The sequence below is a fragment of the Pseudophryne corroboree genome, chromosome 1 (genome assembly GCF_028390025.1).
Source record: "Pseudophryne corroboree isolate aPseCor3 chromosome 1, aPseCor3.hap2, whole genome shotgun sequence".
NCBI classification, from domain to species: Eukaryota; Metazoa; Chordata; class Amphibia; order Anura; family Myobatrachidae; genus Pseudophryne; species Pseudophryne corroboree.
This window is the reverse complement of record NC_086444.1, coordinates 74,897,661-74,910,672: the sequence shown is the minus strand read 5'-3', so window position 1 is coordinate 74,910,672 and position 13,012 is coordinate 74,897,661. Positions and strand designations below refer to the sequence as shown.

At 46.2% G+C, this 13,012-nt stretch overlaps 1 protein-coding gene across 2 annotated transcripts in view; it reads right to left on the bottom strand.

Moving 5' to 3' along the window:
• The window catches only part of RAI14 (retinoic acid induced 14), a 275,686-nt gene that overhangs the window by 40,606 nt on the left and 222,068 nt on the right, over window positions 1–13,012 (bottom strand). For both annotated transcript variants that reach the window (XM_063960665.1, XM_063960657.1), the window contains exon 9: window positions 6,225–6,403. In XM_063960665.1, the coding sequence (XP_063816735.1) occupies window positions 6,225–6,403 (179 nt within the window). The remainder of the gene's footprint in view (window positions 1–6,224; window positions 6,404–13,012) is intronic.

Genomic DNA, 13,012 nt, shown 5'->3' with positions numbered 1-13,012 from the left:
GAATTATTTAACAATAACTATGTACAAGTATTGCAGATAATCCGCACTTGGGATGGGCGCCCAGCATCCACTACGGACTCCGAGAAATAGAATTATCGGTAAGTAAATTCTTATTTTCTCTATCGTCCTAAGTGGATGCTGGGGTTCCTGAAAGGACCATGGGGATTATACCAAAGCTCCCAAACGGGCGGGAGAGTGCGGATGACTCTGCAGCACCGAATGAGAGAACTCCAGGTCCTCCTTTGCCAGGGTATCAAATTTGTAAAATTTTACAAACGTGTCCTCCCCCGACCACGTAGCTGCTCGGCAGAGTTGTAATGCCGAGACCCCTCGGGCAGCCGCCCAAGATGAGCCCACCTTCCTTGTGGAGTGGGCTTTTACAGTTTTAGGCTGTGGCAGGCCTGCCACAGAATGTGCAAGTTGAATTGTGTTACAAATCCAACGAGCAATCGACTGCTTAGAAGCAGGTGCGCCCAACTTGTTGGGTGCATACAATATAAACAGCGAGTCAGATTTTCTGACTCCAGCCGTCCTTGCAATGTATATTTTTAAGGCTCTGACAACGTCCAACAACTTGGAGTCCTCCAAGTCGCTAGTGGCCGCAGGCACCACAATAGGTTGGTTCAGATGAAATGCTGATACCACTTTTGGGAGAAAATGCGGACGAGTCCGCAGTTCTGCCCTATCCGAATGGAAGATTAGATAAGGACTTTTATAAGATAAAGCCGCCAATTCAGATACTCTCCTGGCAGAGGCCAGGGCTAGTAACATAGTCACTTTCAATGTGAGATATTTCAAATCCACCTTTTTCAATGGTTCAAACCAATGGGATTTGAGGAAATCTAAAACTACATTTAGATCCCACGGTGCCACCGGAGGCACCACAGGAGGCTGTATATGCAGTACTCCCTTGACAAAAGTCTGGACCTCAGGGACAGAGGCCAATTCTTTTTGGAAGAATATTGACAGGGCCGAAATTTGAACCTTAATGGATCCCAATTTGAGACCCATAGATAATCCTGATTGCAGGAAATGTAGGAAACGACCCAGTTGGAATTCCTCCGTCGGAACCCTCCGATCCTCGCACCACGCTACATATTTTCGCCAAATGCGGTGATAATGTTTCACGGTGACTTCCTTCCGTGCCTTAATCAAGGTAGGAATGACTTCTTCTGGAATGCCTTTCCCTTTTAGGATCTGGCGTTCAACCGCCATGCCGTCAAACGCAGCCGCGGTAAGTCTTGAAAAAGACAGGGACCCTGCTGTAGCAGGTCCCTTCTCAGAGGTAGAGGCCACGGTTCGTCCGTGAGCATCTCTTGAAGTTCCGGATACCAAGTCCTTCTCGGCCAATCCGGAACCACTAGTATTGTTCTTACTCTTCTTTGCCGTATGATCTTCAATACCTTTGGTATGAGCGGCAGAGGAGGAAACACATACACTGACTGGTACACCCAAGGAGTTACCAGTGCGTCCACAGCTATTGCCTGTGGATCTCTTGACCTGGCGCAATATTTGTCCAGTTTCTTGTTGAGGCGAGACGCCATCATGTCTACAATTGGTCTTTCCCAACGGTCTATTAACATGTTGAAGACTTCTGGATGTAGACCCCACTCTCCCGGATGAAGATCGTGTCTGCTGAGGAAGTCTGCTTCCCAGTTGTCCACGCCCGGGATGAACACTGCTGACAGTGCTATCACGTGATTCTCCGCCCAGCGAAGAATCTTGGCAGCTTCTGCCATTGCACTCCTGCTTCTTGTGCCGCCCTGCCTGTTTACATGGGCGACCGCCGTGATGTTGTCCGACTGAATCAACACCGGCTTTCCTTGCAGGAGAAGTTCCGCCTGGCTTAGAGCATTGTAGATTGCTCTTAGTTCCAGAATGTTTATGTGAAGAGACTTTTCCAGACTCGTCCATACTCCCTGGAAGTTTCTTCCTTGTGTGACTGCTCCCCAGCCTCTCAGGCTGGCGTCCGTGGTCACCAGGATCCAATCCTGAATGCCGAATCTGCGGCCTTCTAATAGGTGAGCCTTCTGCAACCACCACAGAAGTGACACCCTTGTCTTTGGTGACAGGGTTATTCGCAGGTGCATCTGCAGATGCGACCCTGACCATTTGTCCAACAGATCCCTTTGGAATATTCTTGCATGGAATCTGCCGAATGGAATTGCTTCGTAAGAAGCCACCATTTTTCCCAGGACTCTTGTGCATTGATGTACTGACACTTTCCCTGGTTTTAGGAGGTTCCTGACCAGATCGGATAACTCCTTGGCTTTTTCCTCTGGAAGGAAAACCTTTTTCTGAACCGTGTCCAGAATCATTCCTAGGAACAGCAGACGAGTTGTCGGGATTAAATGGGATTTTGGAATATTCAGAATCCACCCGTGTTGTCTTAGCACCTCTTGAGATAGTGCTAAAGCTGTCTCCAGCTGTTCTCTGGACCTTGCCCTTATTAGGAGATCGTCCAAGTATGGGATAACTAATACGCCTTTTCTTCGAAGAAGAATCATCATCTCGGCCATTACCTTGGTAAAGACCCGAGGCGCCGTGGACAATCCGAACGGCAGCGTCTGAAACTGATAGTGACAGTTTTGAACAATGAACCTGAGGTACCCCTGGTGTGCGGGGTAAATCGGAACGTGTAGATACGCATCCTTGATGTCCAAGGATACCATAAAGTCCCCTTCTTCCAGGTTCGCTATCACTGCTCTGAGTGACTCCATCTTGAACTTGAACTTTTTTATGTAGAGGTTCAAGGACTTCAGATTTAGAATAGGCCTTACCGAGCCATCCGGCTTCGGTACCACAAATAGAGTGGAATAATACCCCTTTCCTTGTTGTAATAGGGGTACTTTGACTATCACCTGCTGAGCGTACAGCTTGTGAATGGCTTCCAACACCCTCTCCCTTTCGGAAGAGACGGTTGGTAAGGCAGACTTCAGGAAACGATGAGGAGGATCCGTCTCTAATTCCAACCTGTACCCCTGAGATATTATCTGCAGGATCCAGGGGTCTACCTGCGAGTGAGCCCACTGCGCGCTGTAATTTTTGAGACGGCCCCCCACTGTCCCCGAGTCCGCTTGAGAGGCCCCAGCGTCATGCTGAGGTTTTTGCAGGAGCCGGGGAGGGCTTCTGTTCCTGGGAAGGAGCTGCCTGTTGGTGTCTCTTCCCTCTTCCTCTGCCTCGTGGCAGGTACGACAAGCCCTTTGCTCTCTTATTTTTGTAGGAGCGAAAAGGCTGCGGTTGAAAGGTCGGTGCCTTTCTCTGTTGGGGAGTGACTTGAGGTAAAAAAGTGGATTTCCCGGCAGTAGCCGTGGCCACCAAGTCCGATAGACCAACTCCAAATAACTCCTCCCCTTTATACGGCAAAACCTCCATGTGACGTTTTGAATCCGCATCGCCTGTCCACTGTCGTGTCCATAAGGCTCTTCTGGCTGAAATGGACATAGCACTCACCCGAGATGCCAGTGTGCAAATATCCCTCTGTGCATCACGCATATAGATAAATGCATCCTTTATTTGTTCTAACGACAGTAAAACATTGTCCCTATCTAGGGTATCAATATTTTCAATCAGGGATTCTGACCAAACTACTCCAGCACTGCACATCCAGGCAGTTGCTATAGCTGGTCGTAGTATAACACCTGCATGTGTGTATATATTCTTTTGAATAACTTCCATCTTTCTATCTGATGGATCCTTAAGTGCGGCCGTCTCAGGAGAGGGTAACGCCACTTGTTTGGATAAGCGTGTGAGCGCCTTGTCCACCTTAGGGGGTGTTTCCCAGCGCGCCCTAACCTCTGGCGGGAAAGGGTATAATGCCAATAACTTTTTTGAAATTATCAACTTTTTATCAGGAGCAACCCACGCTTCATCACACACGTCATTTAATTCTTCTGATTCAGGAAAAACTGTTTGTAGCTTTTTCACACCATACATAATACCCTGTTTTACGGTATCTGTAGTATCAGCTAAATGTAACGTCTCCTTCATTGCCAAAATCATATAACGTGTGGCCCTACTGGAAAATACGTTTGAATTTCTACCGTCGTCACTGGAATCAGTGCCCGTGTCTGGGTCTGTGTCGACCGACTGAGGCAAAGGGCGTTTTACAGCCCCTGACGGTGTTTGAGGCGCCTGGACAGGCATTAATTGATTGTCCGGCCGCCTCATGTCCTCAACTGACTGTTTAAGGGAAGATAAACCATCACGTAATTCCACAAATAAAGGCATCCATTCTGGTGTCGACCCCCTGGGGGGTGACATCTGCATATTTGGCAATTGCTCCGCCTCCACACCAATATCGTCCTCATACATGTCGACACCACGTACCGACACACACCGCAAACTCACAGGGAATGCTCTAATGAAGACAGGACCCACTAGCCCTTTTGGGGAGACAGAGGGAGAGTCTGCCAGCACACACCACAAAGCGCTATATATACAAGGGATATCCTTATATTAAGTGCTCCCTTATAGCTGCTTTAATATATATATATATAGCCATTAATGTGCCCCCCCTCTCTGTTTTACCCTGTTTCTGTAGTGCAGTGCAGGGGAGAGACCTGGGAGCCGTTCTGACCAGCGGAGCTGTGACAGAAAATGGCGCCGTGTGCTGAGGAGATAGGCCCCGCCCCTTTTTCGGCGGGTTCTTCTCCCGCTATTTTTCCAGTCAGGCAGGGGTTAAATATCTCCATATAGCCCCTATGGGCTATATGTGAGGTATTTTTAGCCTTGTATAAGGTTTATATTTGCCTCTCAGAGCGCCCCCCCCCAGCGCTCTGCACCCTCAGTGACTGCCCAGTGAAGTGTGCTGAGAGGAAAATGGCGCACAGCTGCAGTGCTGTGCGCTACCTTATGAAGACTGAGGAGTCTTCAGCCGCCGGTTTCCGGACCTCTTCACGCTTCAGCATCTGCAAGGGGGTCGGCGGCGCGGCTCCGGGACCGGACTCCACGGCTGGGCCTGTGTTCGATCCCTCTGGAGCTAATGGTGTCCAGTAGCCAAGCAGCAAATCCACTCTGCATGCAGGTGAGTTTACTACTTTCCCCCTAAGTCCCACGTTGCAGTGATCCTGTTGCCAGCAGGACTCACTGTAAAGAAAAAAACCTAAACTAAACTTTCTCTAAGCAGCTCTTTAGGAGAGCCACCTAGATTGCACCCTTCTCGTTCGGGCACAAAATCTAACTGGAGTCTGGAGGAGGGTCATAGGGGGAGGAGCCAGTGCACACCACCTGACCTAGTAAAGCTTTACTTTTTTGTGCCCTGTCTCCTGCGGAGCCGCTATTCCCCATGGTCCTTTCAGGAACCCCAGCATCCACTTAGGACGATAGAGAAAGGTCAATTGCAGGGTTGCCAACCCTACAATTGACCAGTGCAATTGACTGAAGTCCCGGGAAGACAACCCAGCTTAGGTCTGAAAGGTGCGACCCGGGAATTTGTTCCCGGCTCGCATCTACACACCTCTGATTGGCGCTGGACTGGAAGGGGCGGGGCTGTCTGGAGGGGGCGTGCGCCGGCAGCTGGTGTCCGTGCTGCAGTGTAGTTGAGCAGCCGGCGCAGCTAACAGAGAGGCAGCCTGTTGTGGTGAGTGTGTGTGTGTGTGTGTGTGAATTTGGCATGTGTGTGTATATCACATGTATGTGTGTGTTTGAGTGTGACATGTGTATGTGTAAGCCGTGTGTGTGTAACATGTACGAGTGTGACGTCTGTGTGTGTGTGTGATGAGAGTAGCCTGGTCTGACCTGGCTGTCAGGGAAGACCAGGGTTATGTCTGAAAGGGGTCGACCCGTAATTTCCCAGGTCTCAGGTTAAGTGTGAAAGGGGTCTCCGGCAAAACCCCAGGATTTTTCAAAGATGGAAAACCCGGGACTGAGCAGGGAAATTCCCGGGTCGTATGTCTGAAAGGGGTATTATTAACCATTATAAGTTGTGAATGTAGTGAATAAGTTGTAATGTCAGATATGGGAGACTCAATCTGTAATTTCATATTAGGGATTATATATGTCCTATACAAGACATGTTGTTGTATTGTACTTTAGACATGCTGTTGGGCATTCTATTGCTCATTACTGTTGCTAAAATATTACTACTACTGTGCTTATTACTATGAATACAGTTACTACAGCCCAACTATGCTAATGTCCAAGCATGAGGAGGGTCACTAAATGAAGAGGTGAGTGATTTATACAGATCCATTAAATCGTACACAACAAATGACAGAACATACCGTGTTCTTGGCTCGTCTTTGACAGAAGAAGACTAAGGATGTGTGGATTTCCCGACAATTTAGCATAATGAAGAGCGTCATGGCCCAGGGCATCTGTTAGGGTTAAACCTGCTCCTCTATGCACTAAGGTGTCCACCATATGGAAGTGACCGGATTCACACGCTAACATTAGGGGAGTCCTGATGGAGAAATGACAGGCAGACTGGTCATCAAGCAGCAACATCCACCATATGTCCCCTGATCCCAGCTGGCAGATCTTGTACAGTCCCTTTCACCACAGCTGCAGACGCCAGTTGGGCTGTTTACGACTGGTCTGCCGAGACATACTGGTGCTCAGGACGACATATCAAGGCACTTTAATATATTATATTTTCTACAAATCACTTGTTTAACCCTTTGAAAGCTAGGCGTGCAGTTTTGCAATATGCTAGTTTCACCGGTAATTCATTTTTCAAACTAATCAAATCAATAGAATGTTTTTTTTTGTTGTTTTTTTTTATTCCTGGACATATATGAGGTCTTTTTAGAAACATACAATATATAATAGAGGACTAATTTAATGGGATTAGCTACTGTAGGTAATAAACAGACAGACATTGCAAAAATGATGCTTCCTTATTTCCTTCCATGGTTATAGTCTATATACTCAGTCTTTTTCCCACATACAGGGGCATGAACTACGTGATCTATCTGTGGTCTCTTTATCCCGACACTCTCTCTCTAACCATCGTTTGTCTCTCTCCTCACCTTTGCCTAGAATCGTCTTCCAATACTTGTCTATTTTCCTTTCCTCCCGCTTCTTTCTCCCCCCAGCTACAATCTGGTTTTCACTTCTTCACTCCTCTTGAAACTAACTACCTTGTGACTTACCTTGTGACTAACTACCTTCTGACATCAAAAATCTAAGGGTCACTTTTCAATTCTTATCTTTCTTGACCTGTAAGCTGCTTTTAACCCGATGACCACTGTCTTGGGTTCTGTGGCACCGACATCTCTCGGCTCTACTCTGATCTTCTAAAGAGCTCCTGCTCTGTCTCTATTCTCCCTCTCTTTTCATCTATCTAGCTACACCTCCTCCCTTCATCACACCACGATCTTCACCACATCACCGATCTTCACCATGTCACCTCTCTTCATCACACCACCGATCTTCAAAACGACACCTCCCTTCATCACACCACAATCTTTACCACGTCACCTCCCTTCATCACACCACGTCACCTCCCTTCATCACACCACGTCACCTCCTTTCATCACACCACGATCTTCACCATGTCACCTCTCTTCATCACACCACCAATCTTCATCACACCACAACCTTCACCACGTCACCTCCTTTCATCACACCACGATCTTACCCATGTCACCTCTCCATCACACCACGATCTTCACCACGTCACCTCCCTTCATCACACCACCGATCTTCACCACGACACCTCCCTTCATCACACCACTGATCTTACCCATGTCACCTCTCTTCATCACACCACGATCTTCACCACGTCACCTCCCTTCATCACACCTTATCCCTTTACCATATCCCCTCCCATCGCCACACCTACTAGGGTCTATGTACTAAGCCTTAGAGAGATAAAGTGGACAGAGATAAAGTACCAGACAATCCCCTCATAACTGGAATGTTACAGGCTGTGTTTGAAGGAGCAGGTTGGTTGGTACTCTATCTCTCTCCAAGGCTTAGTAAAACTGACCCCCTAATCCCTTCGAGAAATCAGTTCCCTCGGTTTACATCATCACATTTATGCTAATGATACTGAAATCTAGCTCTCGTCTACTAAGTCGATGTCTGAGATCCTTTCTGCTCACCCAACCCAGGTCACCAAGTCATTGAGTGATATTGTTTTAGCGATAACCCACTTTGTCATCTTATTATTTCACGGTTTCATTTATCCTTTTGTACGGTCTGTTTGTACTTTTTTTTTAAAGAATTTTCTGTGTTTTAATGGGATTTTTGCCCCATGCACAGTGCAATAGACACTTGGAGTTATAAAGGCAAGAATAGCTGGATGTCTCTGTATTATCCAAGCAACGTTCCCATTTGCCCACTGTGGGCAAATGGGAATGTACAGTGCCAATGGCACACAGTACAGTGCCAAGATCACAACACTTCCTGGCACCATCAATGGATCTGTCGGCTGTCAGTGAAAATATTCTTTTACTGACAATTTATAATTTTTTTATTTTTTTTTACTGACAGCCAAAACATATCGCAAATACAATATTTACTATATATCATTCTAAAAATGATAGAAAACATGAAAATAATAACATATAAAAGGTAAAGGGAATGCTGGTCATAACAATATGTTTGGTAACCCTATCTAAGCCCAAAACTAGTGGTATAGTGAAATCTATGTGCAATTTACAATTCATTTTTTTTTCTTATGATCTAGTGATGGTGTCAGTTAATTTACCAATGGTTGCCAACCATTATGCTTTAGCTCTCGTCATATTGCTTTAAGGGGTTAAACAGGTAGCAGAAGACGGCAGCACTTGATTGAGAAGGGTTACTTTGTATGTTGAGGAAATCGTGTCTACATTGGGGTGATATAACCTGTAGGATTCTAAAGGATTTTCCATCTACTTATTGGTTTTAATGTCAAGCTAGAAACTCTCTCTTCTTCTGTAGATAAAAGGATTAATGTGTATAAATGTCAGTGATGAAAGGATACCTAAAGTAACAATAGCATATACGTGATACTAAAACATATTCCCCTATCTTGCAGTGGGTGGTCTTCAGGTTGCCGGCGGTCGGGCTCCAGGTGACCACCATACCGGCGCTGGAATCCCGACCGTTGGCATACCGACATCTTTTCTCCCTCTTGGGGGTCCACGACACCCCTGGAGGTAGAATAGATAGCGTGGTGCGCGTAGCGTGCCACCGTGCCCGCAACGAGCCCACAAGGGGCTCATTTGCAGTTGCCCAGCTGTCGGTATGCCGGCGGTCGGGATTCTGGTGCCGGTATGCTGGTCGCCGGGAGCCCAACCGCCGGCATACCAACTGAACTATTAACACAATGGTATCTTGTTATAAAAAGACGACGACACTATTAGGCATTTACCATAAATGAACATTTAGATGTTTCAGGATTCACACCGGTTGAAGGTAATGGTATGAAGAGCTGGCCACACACATTAAGATACGAGGGGCCTGGTCGTTAAACAGCTGAATCTGTGGCCAATGCATCCACACACGTGGGTGGGCAATATGGGAAGTGGGCTGTCCACAGGTCCCACCGGTTTGATCCCATGGGACAAATTTGGACAACGACCAAATAAAATTTATGGTCAGGAATGATTAGGGGGGATAGTTAACAAAAATTGGAGAGATATAAAGTTCCAACCAATCTGTTCCTAGCTGACATTTTTCAAATACAGCCACATTTAGGAGCTGGTTGGTTGGTACTTTATCACTCTCCAGTGTATCCATCTCCAAACCTTGATAAATCTCCCCCTAACTTCCTTGCCAGAGGTTATTATGGGATAACATGCTATAAAACATACAAAGTGGCCCGCTTATCAAGCCTTGTAGAGTGATAAATTGCACAGTGATAAAGTACTAGCCAATCAGCTCCTAACTGCCATGTTACAGACTGTGACAGTTATGAGCGGATTGGTTGCTACTTTATCACCGTGCTATTTATCACTCTCCAAGGCTTGATAAATCTGGGCAAAAATGCCTTGTGTATGCCATTTTATGCCCACTGGAAGACGCAGGGAATCCTTGACATCTGAAAAGACCGACAATAAAGAGTAACAGCCTGCGCTGAGATGGGTAACAGTTGATTTACCGACGGACACAATACCGACGGCCGTAATCCTGACAGCCATTGACCGACAGTCAAAATACCAACACGGTCAAAATACTAAAACTCATACCGACATGTTTAAAATGCCGACATTTGAAATGCCGACATGCGTTTTTAAGGCATTTTTGTGCAAAAGCAGACTTGTTCATACTGTACCATCCCAGTGGACCTGGAGGGGGAATATAATAGTGTGCCCGAAGCGTGCTCGCCATGCGAGGGGACATGGGACATTTACCGACATTGACACTAAAAACCAAGAAAAACTCATGTCATTATTTTGAAATGTCGGTATTATGACTATGTCAGCATTTTGAACATGTCGGCATAATGACTGTCTGCATTTTGATCATGTCGGTATTTTGACTGTCGGTCCTTGGCGGTCGGGATTATGACCGTCATTACTGTGTCCGTCGGTAAATCATACTGAACCCGCTGAGATAGGTAACAATGATATGCACAGTTTTCCATATACACTTCTGAATGTAACATAATGCCTGTTCTTTCTGAATCTACTAAGATTTTAGGATTAGTGGTCAATTAACTGGCAGCCTCCACCGAAAGTAGTTGCTCCAGCTGCCTTGTTTCAGCTACTTTCCAAATTAAAAAAATAGGTTACGATTAAGTACAGTAAAAAAAAAATCAGGACATTCCATATTTAATGTAACTCGTTCCGTCTTTATAAATGTTTAAAAATAAAAGGTTGTTTCAACTATTATCCCTTAAAATCAAGTACTGTATCAAGTTCCAACCACTGCAAATGTACATGTAACGACCAAGCTTTTATATCCTGGAAACTCAGTGTAGACATGAAGTAAGGACTTCTGGCTTGGCATTTAACAATTAGGCTTTGTTTTACTACACAGCATGAATCAGTGTCTATGCGCTGACACGAGCATAGGTCACTGGAGAAAGCATACATCTGGGAGGTAGTTTCTCTTCCTGCATTCCACTCGGATTTTCATTGTGCTTTAGGAACTGTGTCACGATCCTGTCAAACGTTTCTTCAAAGCATTTCCTCTCTGATGTCTTAGCATCAGACAGACAAGAGAGAGAGGGACAGGTAGACATGCAGGAGAGACAGACAGCTAGTAAGAGACAGTAAGAAAGAGTGGGGGGGAAAGGACAGAGGGAAAGCGAGAGAGAGAGAGAGAGACACAGAGAAAAGAAATCATATTAAGAGAAAGGCAGACCAACAAAGAGAGGATGAGGCAAAGAGTGAGAGAGGAAAGGATAGAAAGAAAGGGAGAGAGATGGAGTGACAGATGAAAATAAAGCGGGAGACAGATTGAGAAAAAGAGAGAGAGAGACTGAGCAACAGAAGGGAAAAAGACAGACTAACAAACAAAAAAAACCAACAGGATAGAACTATTAACATAGAAACATAGAATTTGACAGCAGATAAGAACCACTTGGCCCATCTAGTTTCCCCCTAGGAAGATAAGAGTGACAAAGGACAGATGGAAATATAGACTGAGTGAGAGGGAAAAACAGACAGACAGTGAAACATGAAGAGACAGATAAACAGGGCGAGAGAGAAACAGACAGAAAAAAAGAGACTGTCAAACAGGTTGAGAGAGACAGAAAAAAAAATGAAAGGAGAGAAAACCAGAAATAGAGGGAGAGGGAGAAAAAAAAACCTGAAAATTAGACGATGGGGGAAAGAAAGAAAGAAAGAAAGAAAGAAAGAAAGAAAGAAAGAAAGAAAGAAAGAAAGAAAGAAAGAAAGAAAAAGTGAAATTCAATCAAAAACAAGAAGGAAAGACAGAAAAAAAGAGTGTGAGATGGGTTGGGTACGAAATCCTGGCAATCACAATCCCCACGGTCGGGATGCTGAAAGTGGCATCTCGACGGTCAAAATCCTGATGGTTCCCAGTATTTTAACCATACCCCTATCCTTGACCCCAACCCAACCCTCCCACAGCCTATTCCTATTCCCATACCCCCATAGCCTAAAGCTAATCCTGTCACCCCCCCAGCCTGACCTTAACACTCCCCCCTAGGGCCTAGCGCTAACCCCAGTACATCGGGATTCTGACCACCGGGATCCCGCGGTCGGTCTACTGACTGTCAGGAGGCACAGAGGGAGTGACAGAGGCAGATAGAGAATGAGAGGGACAGAGACTGAAAACCAGAAAGAGAAACAGGAAAAAGAGGGAGAGACAGATAGAAATGAGAAAGAGAGGCAAACATAAAAGAGGGGGAGAGAGACATAAAAGAGGGGAGAGAGACATAAAAGAGGGAGAGAGATCAGACTAACAGAACGAGAGAAGGATAGACAGGTAAATAGAAAGATAGAAAACGACAAGGAGAAACATAAAACAAGAAGAAGGAGGGGGAGGCAGACAAAAAAAAAACAGGAGTAGGCAAATATACCGCTCTCACATCGCAAATGCCGGGTCACACACGAGAATTGGAAACGGGTCCTTCCCATGTGAGACCCGACACTAGACTCCCCAGCTGCCCTCCCGACCCGGAAATATGCCGGGTGGGTTGCCACGGGAGCCGGGGAGCGGGGTCGGAGAGTGATGTGTTTACTTACTGTACAGCTTTTTGTATATTTATTGAGGGACCCTACAGGGAGCCTCTACATTTATCAACTTGTTCAACCAAAATACACATTCTCATCTCATCTTAGAGTATCATTACTGCAATTACACTTTACACACTTCTAACGATTTGAAAGAGAAAGTGTAATAAAACCTATACAGTAGGCCAGGGGTGGGGAACCTGAGGCCCGCGGGCTGTATAAGGCCCACAAAGCCATTTGATCAGGCCCGGCCAGGCTCACCTAACCGAGGGTGATGCCGGGCGCCCACTGAGATGTTGTTACCAGCGGGCACCCGGCTCCTTCTCCTCAGCAGCAGCCGGAGGCAGGAGCTCACTCCTGAACTCCGGCTTCCAGCTCAGGCAGTGTACATGTGCGGCTGTGCGGGGCTATGGGAGAGATGTCATGATGTGTCT